Source organism: Zonotrichia albicollis, chromosome 17 (assembly GCF_047830755.1).
Source record: "Zonotrichia albicollis isolate bZonAlb1 chromosome 17, bZonAlb1.hap1, whole genome shotgun sequence".
NCBI classification, from domain to species: Eukaryota; Metazoa; Chordata; class Aves; order Passeriformes; family Passerellidae; genus Zonotrichia; species Zonotrichia albicollis.
The window spans coordinates 9,685,089-9,703,100 of NC_133835.1; the positions used below are offsets into that span (position 1 = coordinate 9,685,089).

Genomic DNA, 18,012 nt, shown 5'->3' on the forward strand with positions numbered 1-18,012 from the left:
CTTTTTTTTTTTTTTCATTTTTCCTCTCCACCCCCCCCATCTAACAAATCATTGCATGTTCACATTGAATTTCTGGAAGGTGGCAGTGTGAAGGAGAGAGGTGCCTGGGGAAAGCTTCATCCTTCCTCTGAGGGGTTTTTAGCTGCGATGCCCCAAGGGCTGGAAACCTTGGTCCTCTCTCCTTGCCTGTCCCAACAGCCTCCTTCCCTCTTTGCTGCTCCCAAACCTCAGGGAAAGCACCAAGCAGGGCCTCCTTTGAGGGTGAGGAGCCCCTGGGAACTGGGAGCAGCGTTCATCAAGATGTTTTTAGGGTGCATGTGGGGATTCAGCAGCACACACCATACCTGCATCATCCCTACTGCCACTGGAGCAGCACATCCTCTGCGTGCATGTCCCTTCCTGCCCCAGGACCTGACAGAGCAGAGGTGGTGTCCCTGCCCTGTCAGGGGTGCTGGAGCCATGGGACCTCCTCATTTAGGAATAATACAGGAGCTGGTTTGTTCCTTCTCTAACTGGACCTGTAGAGGATATTCCAGAGAGAGTTGGGTTTTATTATGTCAAATCCCACTTGCAAATGGTTCTTTCACCTCCTTTTCTCTCTCCTAGTAATCTCTGGAGGAAGTGTCCCACATGGTGATGCTGCAGTAAAACGCAAATTATCTTCCCAAACTACCAGGCTCTGACCCCCTGCCCTGCTCACACCCTGATCTTGCCATTCCCCCTTGGCATTTCCAGCCAAACACTCCTGCCTGCAGAGAGAGCATCTGTGTCAAGGGAGAGACAGAAAGCAGCTCTTTGACCGCTTCAGCAGCTCCTCTGACAACTTTAATGAAATCCCATTTATATCATTCCAGCCATGCCATGGAGGTCCCTGCTTTCCTGCTCCCACCTCCAGGCACTGCCTGCTTTCAAAGGTGCTGTGCCCCAGAGGTGGCTGCACTTCAGACTTCTGCTACCTTGTGGCATGTGGTGATGTTTAATTAATATCCAGAACTTTGAAGTCCCCGATGTTACTTATTCATGGCCGTGTTCCCTGCAGACCTCGTGTTTGATGTCCATGTTGTGAGTTATTTAGATGCAGTCATCTTTGTGGCAAATTTAAGTAGAGAGGAGAGGTTGTTCTTTAGGGCACTTGTGAAAAATTGCCCTTTTTCAGGCAGGAGATCAGCTCAGACACTTATTCAGAGATTTCTGATTCTGTGTTGGCATTCCACCCAGGTGCTCACAGCAGTTCTGTGCTGTAAATCCAGAGAAATCAGCACTGCTCTTAACAAGGGCTATCTCATGCACAGCCAGCACATCTGGGTGTTTGTTCCTCTGTGCTACTCAACAGACAAAGTCCTTCCTGTGTCCCAGGATGTGGAAATTAATTTAAAATTGCTAAATCTGGGAACTGTGGGTTGAACAACACCATCAAGGTAAGAAGCCTCCATTTCAAAAACACGGGAAAGCTTTCCCAGCCACCCACAAAGCCACAACCACACACGAGCTTGTCCTTTAATGTTGATTTTCTGGTTATCTCTCAGTAATGATTTTTTTCTTTCTGTTGCAGATGAGTTTAGAAAATGATGATAAGAGAGCACGCACGCGATCCAAGTCTGTCCGAGGTGAGTGGGAGCACTGGGCTGTGCAGAGCTCAGCTCCCTGCACTTCCCTTGCTCCAAATAAGCTTTGTGTTTTCAAGTCCAGGCTTAAATCTTAGCTGGTCACTACCCCTGCTCTAACCCCACTGAAATTTGTCTAAAAAAACCTGCAAAAGTCACAACCACAAAACTTTATAGGTCCTTATGATATTTAACCCTCATTCACTGCACTCAGCTGTATGAAAATAGCAAGCAAATAAGGGAAAAAAGCCCCCGTGCCTGCTTTGCTGTAGGGGATGGCAATCACTGGAGCTTCAGATCAGCTCCCAGGGCTTTCATCAGGCTCATTCTGCCAGCAGCTTTGAAGTCACACATCTGAGAGTGCCTGGCAGAAGTAGCTCATGCTGCAGAAGCAAATGGGCCATGCCCCGGCAGGGATGGGAGGACAAACAACTGGTTAATTGAGATTGATTGTGATTTATTTCTGGATAAAAAAAAAAAAAAAAACACCCAAAAAAACCCCCTGAAATTCTGGGCATGTTTTCTCTCTGGGAGAAGGTGAGAGGCTCTGACAGAGCCCAGGGTGTCACCTCAGGTAGTCCCATGGCCATGGGTGATGGTTACAGACCAACCTCTCTATTTTTTGTCTCATTTTTGTGGCTGTAGATGTGACGAGTGACAAAGGTGGCTGGAAGTGAGGAACCAACAAGGTTGGAAAGGTGTGATGGCTGCAGGGACTGCAGCTTCATTCTGCAGCTGGGTTGGGCCACCTTCCTTTTGTCCTTACCTTCCTTCCTCCTTGCTCTTTACAGCATCTGCACCTTTTAAAAACAAAACCAAACCCAGATGTTGCCAGCTGTGTTGAGCTGAGCTCGAATATTTGGATTTCATTGCTTTGTTGCACACACACAAAGGTGCTCGTTCAGGTTGCAAATGAGACGGCCCTGATTCTATTTATTTTCTCACACTCTGCCTTTTCCACACTTGAATCTGGGTTTCTCAATGTGAAAAGGTAATTTATTGCCTGCACCCTGGGACTCGTCACTGCCTCCAGTTTGTTGAAGCTTGTGAGTCATCCCACTGGGAGCTGGATCCCAGGAAACCCAATTAGCTCAAACAAATAGAGCAAACGTGTTATGGTTTTTAGCCTGGGCAAATTTAGACTTGTGCTGAGGGATTTTTTTTCTTTTTCCTCTTGATTGTTTGGATTCCTGGCTGGATGTAAGGTTTCAGCTGTGATGTGAGGTTGTTGTGTGTTCTTGTTGTGAGCTGTGAGAAGCCCTCTTATTGACAAGTGGGGAATAATCCCTGAAAATCCTACAAACTCTTGTTTATCCTATACCCAAAGTAACAAATCTCCACTGTATGTCTGAGCATTGGCATCAGCCTGATGGGACAGGGAGAGGAGGAAGATGCTGGTGTTATAGAGGTGAATGTGGCCATTGCAGGAAAACAGTTGTGAAGCGTAAAAGAAGAAATTGATGAGCAGCTTTAAAGGGGAAAAAGAGAGATGAAGGCATTAGATAATTCAGTCTTTATTTAGAAGTGTTTGAGTTACATTCATGCATGTCAGAACAGTTCCATTGACTTCAAAGTCATCACGGATTCAAAGAACAGAGGCAGTCCCTGATGCTGCCAGTGTGCACTCACCTGCCTGAAAATCAGCACAGGAGTGAGGATTTACAAAGCAGGATTATCATTTGCTACAGGCTGGCATGCAACAAAGGATAACAGGATAAATTGGCCCTTTCTTATCCAAATGGGAGGAAATAGAAACCCAGCTGCTGGCAGGAGAGCTTCAGTCTCGGGGGGTCAGGCACCTCTGGTTTGTTTCTGACCTTGTGTTTGTTTCCATTGCTGCATCCTGCCCCTTGCCCAGTGCCCACGGAGCTCATCGGCCAGGAGGTGAGGTAAGCACCCTGCTCCTCCTTGGCCAAGGGAGGGATGGAGGGGGGCACATGGTGGGACTGGCCTGAGAGAAGCCCCTCAGCTGGGAAACCTGGGTGAGGGCAGCAAACCCATGGGACTAATGGGGTCTTCTATTGGTGGTTGTGTCCAAGTCCTCAGGGACAACTCATCAGGGGAATCACAAGAGTTAAAGAAATAAACTGCAGCTTTAGATGAATGACATTACACTGGAGACCCTGCAGCCATCCTCTGTCCCACCCCAGATCTAAACCCCAGCCAAACCTAATGCCCACAGTTTGTGTTTCAGCATCATTAGGGACACCATCCTGCTAACCAGAGGTTTTTTCCACATATTTGCCACATCACTTCTGGTGCTGGATGCTCTTTCACCCCCCTGTCCTCTGCTCAGTCACCAAGCTCCTGTTGTCACTCATTTAGCAGTGCTGGGATGCCAACAGCAGCAGCCAAAAGAGCAGGAGCAGAGCCTGTGCAGCCTCCAGAGCTTCTCATTAGGTGTAGCAGCCTCTCCCACCTGCAAACTCCCCCTAAACCTTGTGCAGGGGCTTTGCCAGAGATAGGAGCCTTTAACCTGGACAGGGGCTGCCTCTCCTTGCAGCCTCCCGCGTGTGTCAAAGAGTAATTGCACCTAAACCAACCCAATTTCAGAGCACTTTGCTCCTCCACTCTGGGATTACTCTGGAGAGCCTGGAGGAGCCAGCAGTGGGCATGCCCCTTCTCCAACTTTTATTGCTGAACACTTGAGTGGAGGTGGTAATTGGAGCAGGTGACATATCTAAGGGGCAGGACAGAGTGCTCCACAAAGCCATCTCTGCAGCTGTCACCTAATTGCCTGAATAACTGGACGATTAATCGACTAATTGGAAGCAGGGCATCGTCTGCATAACAATAAGAAGCCCTTTTGTCAAGCAGATGAAGGCAGCGGAGAGGGGGGAGCTGTTCGGTGTGGTGGCTCTTGAGGGATGGAGAGCAGCTTTAATAGACCTCCAAGCCCGTTCCCCCTTTCGGGACTCGTGCCAAAATACACGAAAACTCCCCAAAGGAGAGTGGGGAGGGAAAGCCTTGCCCAGAGCATGTAGAGCATCACCTTTGTGCTGGTGCTTTTTAAAGGCATTAAATCAATAAAGTGAAGCCAGGAACATCCCAAATTGACACCTGCTTAGGCAAACCTCGATGCTGAACCACTTGTGTCCTTCCTACATACTTTTTATTGCAGGCTTCATTAGACCACATTAAAAATGGGGTGATGGGTAATCTGCTTTAATTGATACAGGAAAACTTATAAAAGCCTGTAACATCTTCATCAGAGCTGCTCCTGTTTGCCATTGAATAAGGCCTTTTTCAGGCAAGTCACTGGTGACATAAACACTGCTCTGTCTTTTGGTGTGCAGTCACTGAAAGTGTGGCTGGGGCTGCTTGGGACAGAGCAGCCTCAGTCAGGCCTGAGGACAATTACAATTAAATAGACTTTTAGATCATGAGCAGCAAAGAGAGAAGCTCCCTCTCCCAGTTGCACATGTTAGTGGGATGAGATCTTGTTCTCTATGACCTCGAGTGTCCTGCTGGCTGTGCTGCCAGGCCAGACCCCAGGTGTTGAGGGGCTGGGGCTGTGTGTGGATGCCAGAAGAGCTGGGAGCCATCCCACAGGAGATGGTACTGGAGGATGTGCAGCAGCACAGGTTCAAGCCAGGTCACAAGCAAAGGGGACAGCAGGGAGTGGGGATTTATCTGGATGAGCCATGAGGGGCAGCTTCCACCTCCCCAGGGCTCTGTGTCCCCTTAGGGGATGTGGTGCCACCAATTCACCCTCTCAGCATTTGCTTTGCTAACCTAAAGCCAGGCAGTCTCCCTGAAGGAAGGATTCCTACTCCCCTGATAGCTCAGCAGCCCTGTCCTGCCCCAGTTTTGGGTTGAATTGTGGTTTTTGAACCCAAAGATCTGACTTTTATTCTAGGGAGCTGAACCATTAATAACCCACCAGTGCTCCCAGAGCTGCTGCACCCATTAGTGCAGCCAGACCCTCTGTGTCCCCAGCTTTCTGCAAGGGCTGAGCTCTGCTGAGAGCAACACTCTGAGTCCCCAAAGCCTGACTTGGCACTTGGTACTATTTAATATTGTCCCATGTCTTTTACTCTGAGAATAACAGGCTGGCCAGATCCCCTCTGGGCTGGTGATGCCTTCTCCCTTTGCACTGTCATCAAGGGATTTCATTAGTGCTTCCAGCTTCCCAGGCTGAGGGTGATACAGTGCTAAATGAGGTTATTAATCCTACACGACTCCAGAATTCCTCAGACATCAGGCAAGTCACTTGGGCATCCTATAATCAATGCCATAATCTGGTTTTGCCAGAAAATGTTTGCTTTAATGCTCCTTATCTGGAGCCCTTACAGCTCCTGAAGCTGGGACTAATTACCCCTGCAGGGGAGGCTTGTGGTCCCGTGTGAGGGATGCTCAAGTCAAGGCAGCAGTGTCTGTGAGCAGGCTCAGAGCTCCCTGCAAGCCTTTAACTCATCCTCTTCTGCAGAGCAGCAAGAAAAAATTACAGGGATTTGGGAGATCTCATCACCTAAATCCCATCCATTCCCCCCAAAAAGTGAGGTTTTGAGGATTTTAGTCCTGGGGATCTCCATCGAACGTGTCTGGCTAAAACCTCCTTGATAAAGTCCCAGCCTGCTCTTCCCAAAAACACACACATTTCTTACTGTAAGTGGCCCCAGTTCCCTGACAAGCCACCAGATGAGGGAAAATCCCATGTTTTCCTCCTGAGAAAAAGAAAACTGGAGAGTAGCAGCGGGGAGGCAGAGTGCAGTATCTGCCTGCCTTTAAAAGCTTGCTCTCACACATGCAAATCTTTAATTAAACACACTCATAAAACTATAGCAAACTGTTCATCTAATTAAATGGGGTGAATAATTTCATTAATTTTTAGCAAACTGCAAGGCTGCTCTCCTGCCCTCCTCCCTCGGAATTCAAAGGGACAAACAGAACCATTTGAAGGAAATTAACTTCCTGCTTGCAGTGAGCTTGTTCCTCGGGCACAGGACCTGTTTAACTGACTGTAGGTGATACAATCCTCATTAATTCTCTTGCTGTTTCTGATGGTGGTTTGTTTCCCTCCCCAGCTGTCCAACCCCAGGCTGCAATGGCTCAGGACATATCCGTGGGAAGTATGCGAGACACAGAAGGTGAGGTGGGGTTCAAGGTAGAGGGGACAGAAAAATGTGAGCAACAGAGCCAAAGACAGGAGAAAGTCTGGTTCAGAGCAGCAATCTAAGTTGTCTGCCCCAAATCTTCTTGTTTCTGGCTCTCCATCAGTCCCCAAGGGATCCTGGGGGGGATCTGCTTCTCCGGACTCATAGCAGCCTTCCTAGAGACCTCAAATTTGTCCAGAAGTACCTGATTCAGATATCTGGGGTTGGTGGGAGCTGCTGATGGGCAGAGATTTTGGTCTTCCTCCATGGATGGGGAAGGCAAATGAGAAAGCATTGGCTGCCTTGGAGGTCATGCAAGCCTTAAATGAGGGTTTACATCACCCCATGAATTGTGAAATTGGAGCAGTTGGGGCTGGTTCTGCACCCCATGCCTTGTTTCATCACCAACATTAGTCCTGGGATGCCACATCCCAGCATTTGTGTGCTGATTTCTGGAAAAATTTTGATGTAGTTGCACAAAGTCAAGGTCCAAGAGCACATGTGGCCAGAGAGGTTAAACCAGCTAAAAATCTGGGGTGCTAGATGATTTTTTGGGTAGTATTTGTGTTATTGTCCCACTTATGTTATCCTAACCAGTTGGGATGAGGTAGCCAGGCTCCTTTCACTCAGCAATGCCTTCTCTCTGCTCCTTGATCCCATCTGCAGTTTACAAAGCTGCCCTCTAGCCAAGAAGAGGAAACTTCAGGATGCTGAGGCCGAACATCTGGTGTCCAAGAGGAAATCCCACCCGCTCAAGCTGGCCTTGGATGAAGGCTACAACGTTGACAGCGACGGCAGTGAGGAGGCCGAGGCCAAGGAGGAGTCTGGCTCCGATGAGTCCGAGGGGATGCTGGAGGAGGACGAGGCAGAGGCCATGGAGCAGGAGGAGAACCACAGCCCTGAGGCAGCAGAAGGTGCTTCATCATTATTGATGGCAGAGCTGTGTTCTGCAGATGAAGAAAGGGCAGGAAGGGTTAACAGCCAGGAGTTATAGCTCCTCTGGATTATGTACGGGATGGGTGCCCCAGTTACTGGGGGGATCCATTGTTGGGTAGAAGCACAATGGCCATGCTTGGGTTAAGCTGAGAAGGCACAGTGCCTCCAGTGTCTTAAAAATGAGAGCTTTTCCTTCAGGGATGCTCCCTAGGAACAGATTCATGGAAAGCACAGAGGAGCTTGCTGTGTGATGGGGGTCCCACACAGGTGCCATGAGAAGCTCAGCAGGATCCTCCTTCCTGGACAGATCTGGCCACTATCCAAGAGCAGAGGAGTGTCAGGAAAAAGACATGGAGAAGGACGTGGATTTTCAGCCGGGGTCCTGACACTGCCTTGCTCACTGGTCTGGAGCCCTGGCCTGGGGAGCACAGGCAGCAGGGGTGGCAATGGGAATATGGTACATCAGAGTCCCTATGTGGAAATCCTCTTTCCACCTGCCATCCCCAAATTCAATGAATTAGGATGCTCCAGAGGTGGAACTTCCAGGCTCTGGTTTCAATTAAGTTTAAGCACAACAAAGTTGTATTTTATGAGTTTATATAATTACTTTCTTTGCCTCCTTTTTTATTCCCTCTTTTTTTCTCTTCACCCTGCTTTTCTCCTTTACTCTTTTCTCCTTTTCCCATTTCCTCACTCTTTTTTTGGTCCTTTTCCATCTTTTTTTTCTTTCTCCTTCTTCTTTCTACTCCTTCTTTCCCCCCTTCAGAGAGAAGCCCAGCAAAATTAACCCACTACGGACAAAACACAGCAACAAGTACATCTGGGCCCAGCAAGGCCAACTACAGCAGCTACCAAGAAATAATCGCCAACTCCCTCCTAAACTTAGGCCAAATAGCAGAGGAAACCCTCGCCATCGAAGGGCAGCTGCCCGAAGCGGAGCTGCAGGGCTCCAAGCCAGCATCCAACGTTGTGCATTTGGTCCATGAGGATGCAGGAGAGGAGTTGGTGGAGGAGGAGTGCGAAAAGGAGATCATCATCCAGACGGAGGACGCAGAGGAGGTCATTGAGGTCACCAGTGAGCGCAGCAGCGAGTTGTGTCCGGAGCCACGGGACGACACGAACGGAGAGGAGTCCTGCAAACTGGAAAAGGCTGAAGCAGAAGAAGAGGATGAGGAGGATGATGATGAGGAGGATGACGAGGAGGAGGAAGAGGAGGAAGAGGATGATGAGGAGGAGGAGGAAGAGGAAGAAGAGGAGGAGGAAGAGGAGGAGGAGATGGCTCCTGAAGTGATCTGCGAGGAAGCTCCTCACACTTCTCAGGACCCCCAGAAAAGCCACTGTGAAGGGCAGTTCAGCCCCAAGCCCGAGTACTCGGTCATCGTGGAGGTGCGCTCGGATGACGACAAGGACGACGACGCCCGCTCCCAGAAATCAGCCGTGACCGATGAGTCGGAGATGTACGACATGATGACCAGGGGCAACCTGGGGCTGCTGGAACAAGCCATTGCCCTGAAAGCTGAGCAGGTGAAAATCGTGCGGGAGCCCAGCCGGCTGCCAGGAGAGCACGTGAAGCACTTCCAGGTGGAGGACAAACAGAACAAACCTCTGGACAGCATTCGGAAAAGCTACTACGGTAAAGGTACGGGACACACCTTTGTGTATCTCCCTCCTTCCCAACCCTGGTGGGAGAGCTGAACTTGTCTGCTCAGCACGGACCATTAGGCTGATGTGGGGGTAGTTCACAGCCCACAGGGGGAATTCAACCACAAATCCTCAATGTCCAAAGGGATGGGGACATCCTTGAGTTCAACAGTGAATGCAGAAAATGATGGTGTCCTCTACACTGTCACGAGGGTTCCTCCCTCTGAGTAGAGGAATTGCTTGGCTAAATTGTCAGTTAACCTTGAAAATTTCAGCCTGAGCAGAAGGCTGATTTAAAATCCAAGTGGGTTTTAAAGTAGTGGTAGGAGTCTGGCCACAGAAACATGAGAGCAGGGACTTCAGCATCCCCTAGCTCTGAGCCAGGCAGCCTGCTCAGTCACTGTGAGTGTCTCCATGCTGTGAGCTGTGTCAGCTCCTAAAATCACTTTGCCGATTTCAATTTTTGAAACTTCTAGTGTGACACTTCCACCTACATGGAAAAAACCTGCAAACCCAAAGGTTTCCCCCTGCTTGACTGTAAAGGCAGTGAGAAGCATCCTCAGCACTTTCCACTTCTTCCCCTCCAAATCCACTAACCTGCTTCCCTCTGCCCTTTCCCCACAATCCTTAGATCCTTCAAGACCTGAGAAGAGAGAAATCAAATGTCCAACTCCTGGCTGCGATGGGACTGGACACGTCACGGGGCTTTACCCGCACCACCGCAGCCTCTCCGGCTGTCCGCACAAAGACAGGATCCCCCCTGAGAGTGAGTACATGGTGCCATACCAGGGGCTGCTTCAATTTGTCTGGACCCTGATTTCCTTAGGGGAATTTCCCAAACAATATGAATTTTATGACCAAGTCTGATGTTGTTCCTTCAAGTATAACAGGAGTTTTTGGTGTGGGATGGTGCTTTTCCAAGCTGATGATGGATGCTGTTATCGACCAAAGTGTTATCGCTAATCACAGGAAACATGATGGGGATTTACTTGGAAGTCTCGTCCTTCTTAAAGGATTTTTAGCACCATCCTGTGGAGAATGAGATCCCTTCTCTGAAAATCAAAGAGGGGCTTTAAAAACGTTTGCCCATCTCCAGAGGTGTGTTAAGCAGTGCCCATCTTTACACTGGAAGTTGCGTATTTTTCCCTACCTGGGACATCATGATGGGAAAAAAGGGATATTATTCTACCTTGATGTGCAAATATGTTGCCATGCAGGAAAGAAGAGGAGTGATGAGTGAATCAGGATGTGCTGAGTCTCCTATGCCCTAATCTCTCAAGAATTTCCTAAGGGCTATACCAAGATTCACCTATTCTACAGAAAATATTTATCATCCTCATAACAGATTTTTGTATATACATATGCACAGAGAGAGAGATTGTATTTCCACCTCTCTACCAGCATCCTAAATAGCTTTCCATGTATAGATACATAAAAATCAATGTTGTATGTTTATGATAATGGCATAATAGACCAAAAGAAAGAGGAACACTTCCTTATCAGTAATTTCAAAGGTTGCAGACCTGACATAAACACAGAACTGGAAGAAACAAGGAGAAAGGACAGTTATCTTCGCAGGCTGGAATGCAAGCAAAAATATTAATAAATAACTAACACAAGCTGTGGGCTTTACAAAAGCTTGCAGATCAAATTATTTTCTTTACTTTTAAGGTCAGCGCTGCAGGAAGCAATAATCCTGAAGATTAAAAATTTAAAAAAAAAATCAAACAAAGACTAGTCCTAAGGATAAAGGCAGAGCTACAACTTCAATCATTTAAAACTACCTGAAACTGGAGACTTGGTTCCAAAACTGGGGTGGGAAGGAGGGGCTGGATGGGGGAAACTGGATTGCAATCAGAAAATGGGGAGAAAGCCCAGGCTGTGTGCAGAGATGCTAACCTAGTGCTGACCTGGGCTCTGCTGCCTTGCAAATATTTTCTTTTTCCTCTGCAAACTCTAATTACAGCATTTCACATTCCCTGATTTCTAGGAAACCAGCGTACAAGGCTTGATGATTTTCTCTTTTTTTTTTTCTTCCTCTCTGATTTTTATTAAGTTGTTTTTCTTTCCCTTCCCTTCTCCCCTTCCCCTTCTTGCTCCCAAGTCCTGGCGATGCACGAGAACGTGTTGAAATGCCCCACTCCCGGGTGCACAGGACAGGGTCACGTCAACAGCAACCGCAACACGCACAGGAGGTACCGGCTTTGGCTTCTTCTGTCACAGCCACGGGCTGACAGGGTGGGGAAATGGCTTCAAAACGACACAGGACAGGGGTAGATTGAAGAAATTCTTCCTTATGAGAGTGGTGAGGCCCTGGCACAAGTTGCTGCTTCCCTGGAAGTGTTCAGGGCTGGGTTGGATGGGGCTTGGAGCAACTTGGGATAGTGGAAGGTGTCTCTGCCCATGGCAGGGGGTTGGAATGAATTGAGCTATAAGGTCCTTTCCATCCCAAACCATTCTATATCATTTAATGATTCTGTGTTGATGAGGTGCAAGGTGAATTTGTCTTGTTTATTGAACTTGTTCAGTGTGGAGGAAGCAAATACTTTTCTCACAGGCTTAGTGTAGTTCTGGGTCCGTGAAATGAAGGCTTCTGTGCTCGTTCTTCATGCTTGATTTCTTTCTCTCTTTTTCTTCTCCTTCAAAAAAAAAAAAAACAAACAACCCCAACCAACTCTCACAGTTTATCTGGGTGCCCCATTGCTGCTGCTGAGAAATTAGCCAAATCACATGAAAAGCAACAAACCCAGTCTGGTGATCCTGCGAAGACCAGCTCCAATTCTGACCGGATACTCAGGTAAGGGGGACAGGAAGGCTCAGCTCCATGTCCCCACCCTGCCCCAGCCCTCCCTGCCCTGCCACGCTCCCAAGAACAGCATCCACGGCTCCAGCTGTATTTTGATACTGCTGAGTCCTGTTATTATGATCATAGGTCTCGCCAAGGTGGGGAGATATTTAATTGATGATCCCAGGGAGAGCATTGAGGACAATGAATTGCTTCTGTAGCATCAATTAATGCTGAGGCTACAGGCCAAAGGGTTTTAGCAGCGCAGCAGAAGGCACTTGTGCCGATTGCTCCACAGCACAAACTGCCAGCCAGGGCTGGTTATTATATCAGCATTATAAGAAGGGTGGGCTTGGGGAGGGGGGAGGAGAAGAAGGAGGAGATTTAGGCTACACACAAATCACTCCATGGCAGTTGTGCATTCAAGTCCACCTGCTTTTCTTCCTTAGCCTGCAGTTTTCAGAGGAGAGGAACCTGCTGCTCGTTTCCAAACCAGTCACATTAATTTTGATACTTTGCCCATCTCTCTCTTCCCAAGAGAAAGGGCTGTATCCCATTAAGGATGTCCCTGATAGATGCTGGCTTCCGTAGCTGATGTGATTCACGAGGCTACAGATGGATTGGAATATGGTTGGTTATTTTGCAACGAGAGCGGGATAAAAACCGCGGTGCGAGCCCCGAGTAGCCCTCCCACAAAGGCAACGAGCTCTGATTCATTTATTTATTTGCTCCCCAGGACTGCTGGGCACCCTGGTGCTCCAGCTCTCGCTACTTTGGAAAGGCCATTTAGAGCGATTACTTATTTATTTGCAGCGGAGCCCGCGCAGAGCGCTCTGAGCGCATCACGAGGACAGTCCATGCTCCAAGGAGCTCCCGCTCCGAGGACTCTCTGGTGGAAAGAGGTCACGGGAAGGAGAATAACAATAGGCCATTTATATACAATTTATATGCAAGACAAATTGATTCATGATAGGCAGCCCCGTAGCAGCGGGTCTCTAGGAGGGGCTGAGGCAGGGCAGAGGCCCTGGTGCCTCTACAGTGAACCTGCAGCATGGAGCTGAGCTGAACTGGGGTCCTCGTGCCTTTGTGTGCCACCCTGTGTCATGGGTCCCATGAGGGAGTTATTGCCCAAGTTTGTTCTTTTCTGGAAAATGCTGCCGCACCATGACAGCCTGCAAGAATATTGTGCTGCATGAAGTTGACAACTCAATGTTTTGCTTAAAAAGAGGGGGGAAAAAAATGAAGGTAGAAAAGGATAGAAAAAATAAAACTGGAGTCTGAGAGATCCAAATCAGATGCAGCCTTGCTGAGGGAGAGCGAAAGGGCTGTCACTGCCTCCTCATCCCCAGGAAGCCTTTAGGAACAAGGTGCAGCTGTGCCCCCATTGTGTCTGGTCCCCTGTCAACAGTCACCTCAAGGTAAAGAGAAATAATTGCTGTTTGTTGTTTCATCCTCAGGCCTATGTGCTTTGTGAAGCAACTGGAGATCCCTCAGTATGGAAGCTACAGGCCCAACATGGTCCCAGCAACCCCCCGGGCCAACTTGGCCAAGGAGCTGGAGAAGTACTCCAAGGTCACCTTCGATTATGCAAGTTTTGATGCTCAGGTTTTTGGCAAACGCATGCTTGCCCCAAAGATTCAGACTAGCGAAACCTCACCTAAAGCCTTTAAATGTAAGTTGGGAGAAGGAATGGACTTGGTTTTTGCATTTTCTGCCTTTCTCAGCCTGTTGTGAGGCTCTTGGGATTGTGGTTTGGGGTGATGGGAGACTCTTGGGGCTGAGCTGCTGGACCCTCCTGGGATGGGGAGGGTGAGGTGGGTCCCAAGGTGGGCACCTTTGATGGTGAGGGGAGTCCATGGCTGCTGGGAAAGCTTTGTTTGGAAGAGAGTCTCTTTGGCTTTGGGAAGAACTGTGGTGGGAACATTAATCTGAGTGATGTCTCGAGGTAGGATAAGTTACACAGTTGTCCTCAGTTGGTCCCCATTGCTTTGCAGCTCATATCTATTGATCTGGCTTTCCTCATCTAGCTAAATGGATTACAGTTTTCTTCTCTTCCATCTTATATATGACCCACTCCCCCCATTTGTCTTCCCTGCCGTGCTCTGCTCTCCAGCTCTACCTATCGATCACCCACCTCTATCTTCCAGCTCTTTCCTATCGTAGCCACCCACCTCTGCTCTGTTCTGAGGACTTTGCACTGGCTATAACTCTGAGTGAAAATGAAATGGCTGAATAAACCCTGAGGGGTCGGGCTGCCAAAGGCAGGAGGGACACTGCATGGGGACACAGCCCTTGCAAATGTGGTATTTGACATGAACTGTGCACCTCAAGACATTTTTTTGAGGGGAAAAAGAAAATATTTAGGAGCCCATTTTGTAGAAGTCACTGGCCTCAAGAGGGCTTTCTGTCTAGCTAATCCCACTTCCACAATCCTGTTTAATCCTGATGCAGCTGCTCTCTAAAAAGTGCTCGTATTTGAAAGCATCCCGGTTGTTGCACTACAATGGGAGCGCTCTTTATTACAGTACTAAATCTGTACAGGATCAGACAATGAAATTGGATGAAGGCCAGAGAGCACAACTGCCACTGTCATCCTGGGTTAGGGCTGATGGAAAAGTAATTTGTTTCCCAGTACAAGTGATTCTCTCGCTGAATAGATTGTGTTATTTGCAATATTAGCAAAGAATTTTCAGGGTAATTGTACTGACAAAAATAATTCCAGCAGACCCACTAGGATAATCCTTTCTATTTTTTCTCATCACTTATTTCACTAATTTGCTGATTGCGAGTCTATTAGTGCTAGAAATACTTATGAAATGGAAAAGCATCGCTGAGCCTACGGTGTGAAATTGAAATTGGCATCTCCCGATCCTGGATATTGTCAGGTTGGGTTGGCAAATACTCGCACCCCGCCTCGAAGATGTGGATTAAACTGGACAGGAAAACAAGCAGCCAGACACAAGAATAACCATGTGGGCAAGCCTCCAATGAGTTAATCAAAGCGACAGGATGAATATGATTGCCAATCATAGCAGGGAAATCTGCTCCTTTCACTGAGAACTTATTTTAAAGAGATCTTCATCCAGAGGGATTTATATTCCCCCGCATGTGTGTGCGTAACTCCCATTAATGTCAATATGCATTATATACGCGCGCAACGAGGAAGAAAGCAGGGCTGGGGAAGATTAGTATTTTATAGTGTCTTATATTACAAGTTTGTAATGGGAATAATGAAATCACTTTGCTCCGTGGCTGCATCAACTGAGGTTGACTTTGTTTTGCCATGATCAGGCCAAAGCTTATGAGTCTTCCCTGGGTGAGCCTCCCACTAAAGTGGGGATGGTTTCCCCCAGAAAGAGCATGGTGGAATAAATTAAGAATTTGAAGATTTTGATAATTGATTCAGAATACAGTCCTGTGGCTGTTCTAAATCAGATGATCTCCTGTTTGCACTTACTGAAACTACTGAGGGCCCCTAAATAGGATCAGCTTCAAGTTTTATTAATAGGGAATTATTAGCTGTTATTATTAGGGAAAGTTTTATTGTGAGTCCACCCTGAGAAATATTTTCATTTCACAGATTATGAAGAGAAATTGCATCTCCAGGCTGGTTGCTCCTGCTGACACACAGGAGCAGAGCAGCAGCGTGGCTATGTGCAGCTGTGCAATAAATCCTGTTACTCTGGCATATTTAAATGATATGTCAGCTGTCAGAAAATCCATATTTCACCAGTGTCATCCTTGGAAGCTCATATTTTATGACCATGCATTTTCTATTAATGTAATTTTATAAATTTGAAGTTTTCAAATACAGTACTAGAAATCTCCCTGCAAGGCAGCCCTGCAGATAAGTTATGGATAGAGAGAGAACAATAAAAAATGAGTCAGGAAGCTTCTCTAAGCTTTCTCCTTTAACTGCTTCCACCGAGGAGCAGCTATAATGAAGAAAAGCACTTGTGTTTTGGGTATTTATGGCAGAGTCAGTTAATGAATTAACCTTTCACACCAAGCACGAGCTGCAGCCAGCACTGCTCCTGTTGCACGTTCCAGGCAACAAACCAGCCCCTGGATTGGGAATAACCCCAGGAACTGTGCATACATTAACCGTGTCACACTGACTTAACCTTCCCCTGCTGCTCATGCCGCTTCTACATTAGCCTTGTGTTGTTCCTTCTCTTTTTTATTCCAGCCAAACCTTTTCCAAAGGCCTCTTCCCCCAGCCACAGCCCCTCCAGCAGTTACGTGAAGAGCACTTCATCTTCCTCCACAGGCTTCGACTACTCCCACGACGCTGAGGCTGCGCACATGGCGGCCACCGCCATCCTCAACCTCTCCACCCGCTGCTGGGAGATGCCTGAGAATCTCAGCACCAAACAGCAAGAGGCCCCTGGCAAGGTGGGTGAATGTGGCCAGGAGCCACTGCCCAGGGGCCAAACCTGGAATTCAGGATGGGAGAGGCACCTTGGTTTACCCTTCCTTTAAGTTTGTTTTTTTAAATATAGAGGCAATGCAGGCATTCACCCAAAATCACGCTTTTGGCTCCTCACTTTGCGTTTGGAGAAGGGAATCTTGGCTTTTTGAGTGATGTGGAGGTGTCTTGTGGTTGAAATTTCCTATGTGAGATGAGCATCAATTCCAGGTCTTGGGCTGAGGCTGGATATTGCGAAATATTTATGATTTATGATGGCCAAGCCCTGGAACTGGCTGTCCAGGGCAGTGGTGGAGTCACCATCCCTGGAGGGATTTAAAGGTCATGTGGATGCACCACTTGGGGACATGATTTAGTGGGGCTTGGCAGTGCTGGGTGAATGTTTGGACATGATGGTCTCTAAGAGCTTTTCCTACCCAAACAATTCTGTAATTCCATGATTCTCAGAGCTGGTTTCAGTCATTCCCTGATCTGTATCTGATGCCATTTGAAGTCCCCCAGTTGTGTCCAGTCTGATCTCCAGCTGTTTTTAAGAAAAAACCAGGTTTTCCCAAAGTCCCATGAAGTACTCCCAACCTTGGGCAAATGTTTTGGATTCCATGAGGCCTCCTGAGTGGCACTAGATGCCTGTGTTCAATCAACTGAGTCAAAATGCCAAGGCTTGGTTGGATGGGACTTGGAGCAACCTGGGATACTGGAAGGTGTTCCTGTTCATGACAGGGAGGTTGGAATGAGTTGAGCTTTAAGCTCCTTTCCAACCCAAACCATTCTAGTAGAGGGGTGCCTTTGCATGACTTGTTCCTGAAATGTTTAGGAAAGAGCAACCCTTTCTGTTCAGTTCCTCCTACCTGACCGTGGAGAGGATGGGACATAAATACCTGCCCACTGCACTGCAAAAGACAAACAGGGGCAAGATCCCCATGGGGACCTTCTGTCAGCTGCTAACATTGGTTGTGTTTCCAACCTTCCAGTCCATGGACATTGAGGTGGATGAAAATGGGACTCTGGACTTGAGTATGAACAAGCACCGCAAGCGGGAGAGCACCTTCCCCAGCAGCAGCAGCTGCAGCAGTAGTCCCAGCATGAAGTCCCCAGACGTGTCCCAGCGCCAAAACAGCACCAGTGCCACGAGCAGCACCATGACCTCCCCCCAGTCCAGCCAGGCCTCCCGCCAGGACGAATGGGATGGGCCCATTGACTACACGAAACCAAACCGCCAGCGGGAGGAGGAGCCAGAGGAGGTGAGCAGTGCCTTCTCATGCTTCAATAACAGCTCAGGGGACACTGAATGCCTTGTTTGCCTGCACAGTTGTCCCATTTTCCCCAGAACCCCCAGTTTGTCTGTTGAGCCAAGGAAAGAAATATTCCTGAATTTGTAAGTGCTATCAGATATCAACCAGGCAGAATCTTGCTTTTGGATCTGTTGGGATGTCCTTGCAAAGAACCACCATTTCACTTGTCCTGGGTCTGCAGTGTTTTCTTCATTGTAAATCATGTCAGCCCCTTGCAGCAGTGCTGCTC

At 48.1% G+C, this 18,012-nt stretch overlaps 1 protein-coding gene across 6 annotated transcripts in view; it reads left to right on the forward strand.

Annotated features, from left to right (window-relative positions):
- Window positions 1-18,012, forward strand: part of MYT1 (myelin transcription factor 1) — a 63,765-nt gene that overhangs the window by 27,851 nt on the left and 17,902 nt on the right. For 5 of the 6 annotated variants that reach the window (XM_005489120.4, XM_074553364.1, XM_074553363.1 and 2 more), the window contains 11 exons: window positions 1,553-1,607; window positions 3,463-3,493; window positions 6,632-6,694; window positions 7,367-7,614; window positions 8,403-9,275; window positions 9,909-10,043; window positions 11,382-11,472; window positions 11,961-12,074; window positions 13,520-13,734; window positions 16,252-16,457; window positions 17,463-17,732. In XM_005489120.4, coding sequence (XP_005489177.3) covers window positions 1,553-1,607; window positions 3,463-3,493; window positions 6,632-6,694; window positions 7,367-7,614; window positions 8,403-9,275; window positions 9,909-10,043; window positions 11,382-11,472; window positions 11,961-12,074; window positions 13,520-13,734; window positions 16,252-16,457; window positions 17,463-17,732 — 2,301 coding nt within the window. The remainder of the gene's footprint in view (window positions 1-1,552; window positions 1,608-3,462; window positions 3,494-6,631; window positions 6,695-7,366; window positions 7,615-8,402; window positions 9,276-9,908; window positions 10,044-11,381; window positions 11,473-11,960; window positions 12,075-13,519; window positions 13,735-16,251; window positions 16,458-17,462; window positions 17,733-18,012) is intronic. The other variant, XM_014268500.3, reaches the window with a different exon arrangement.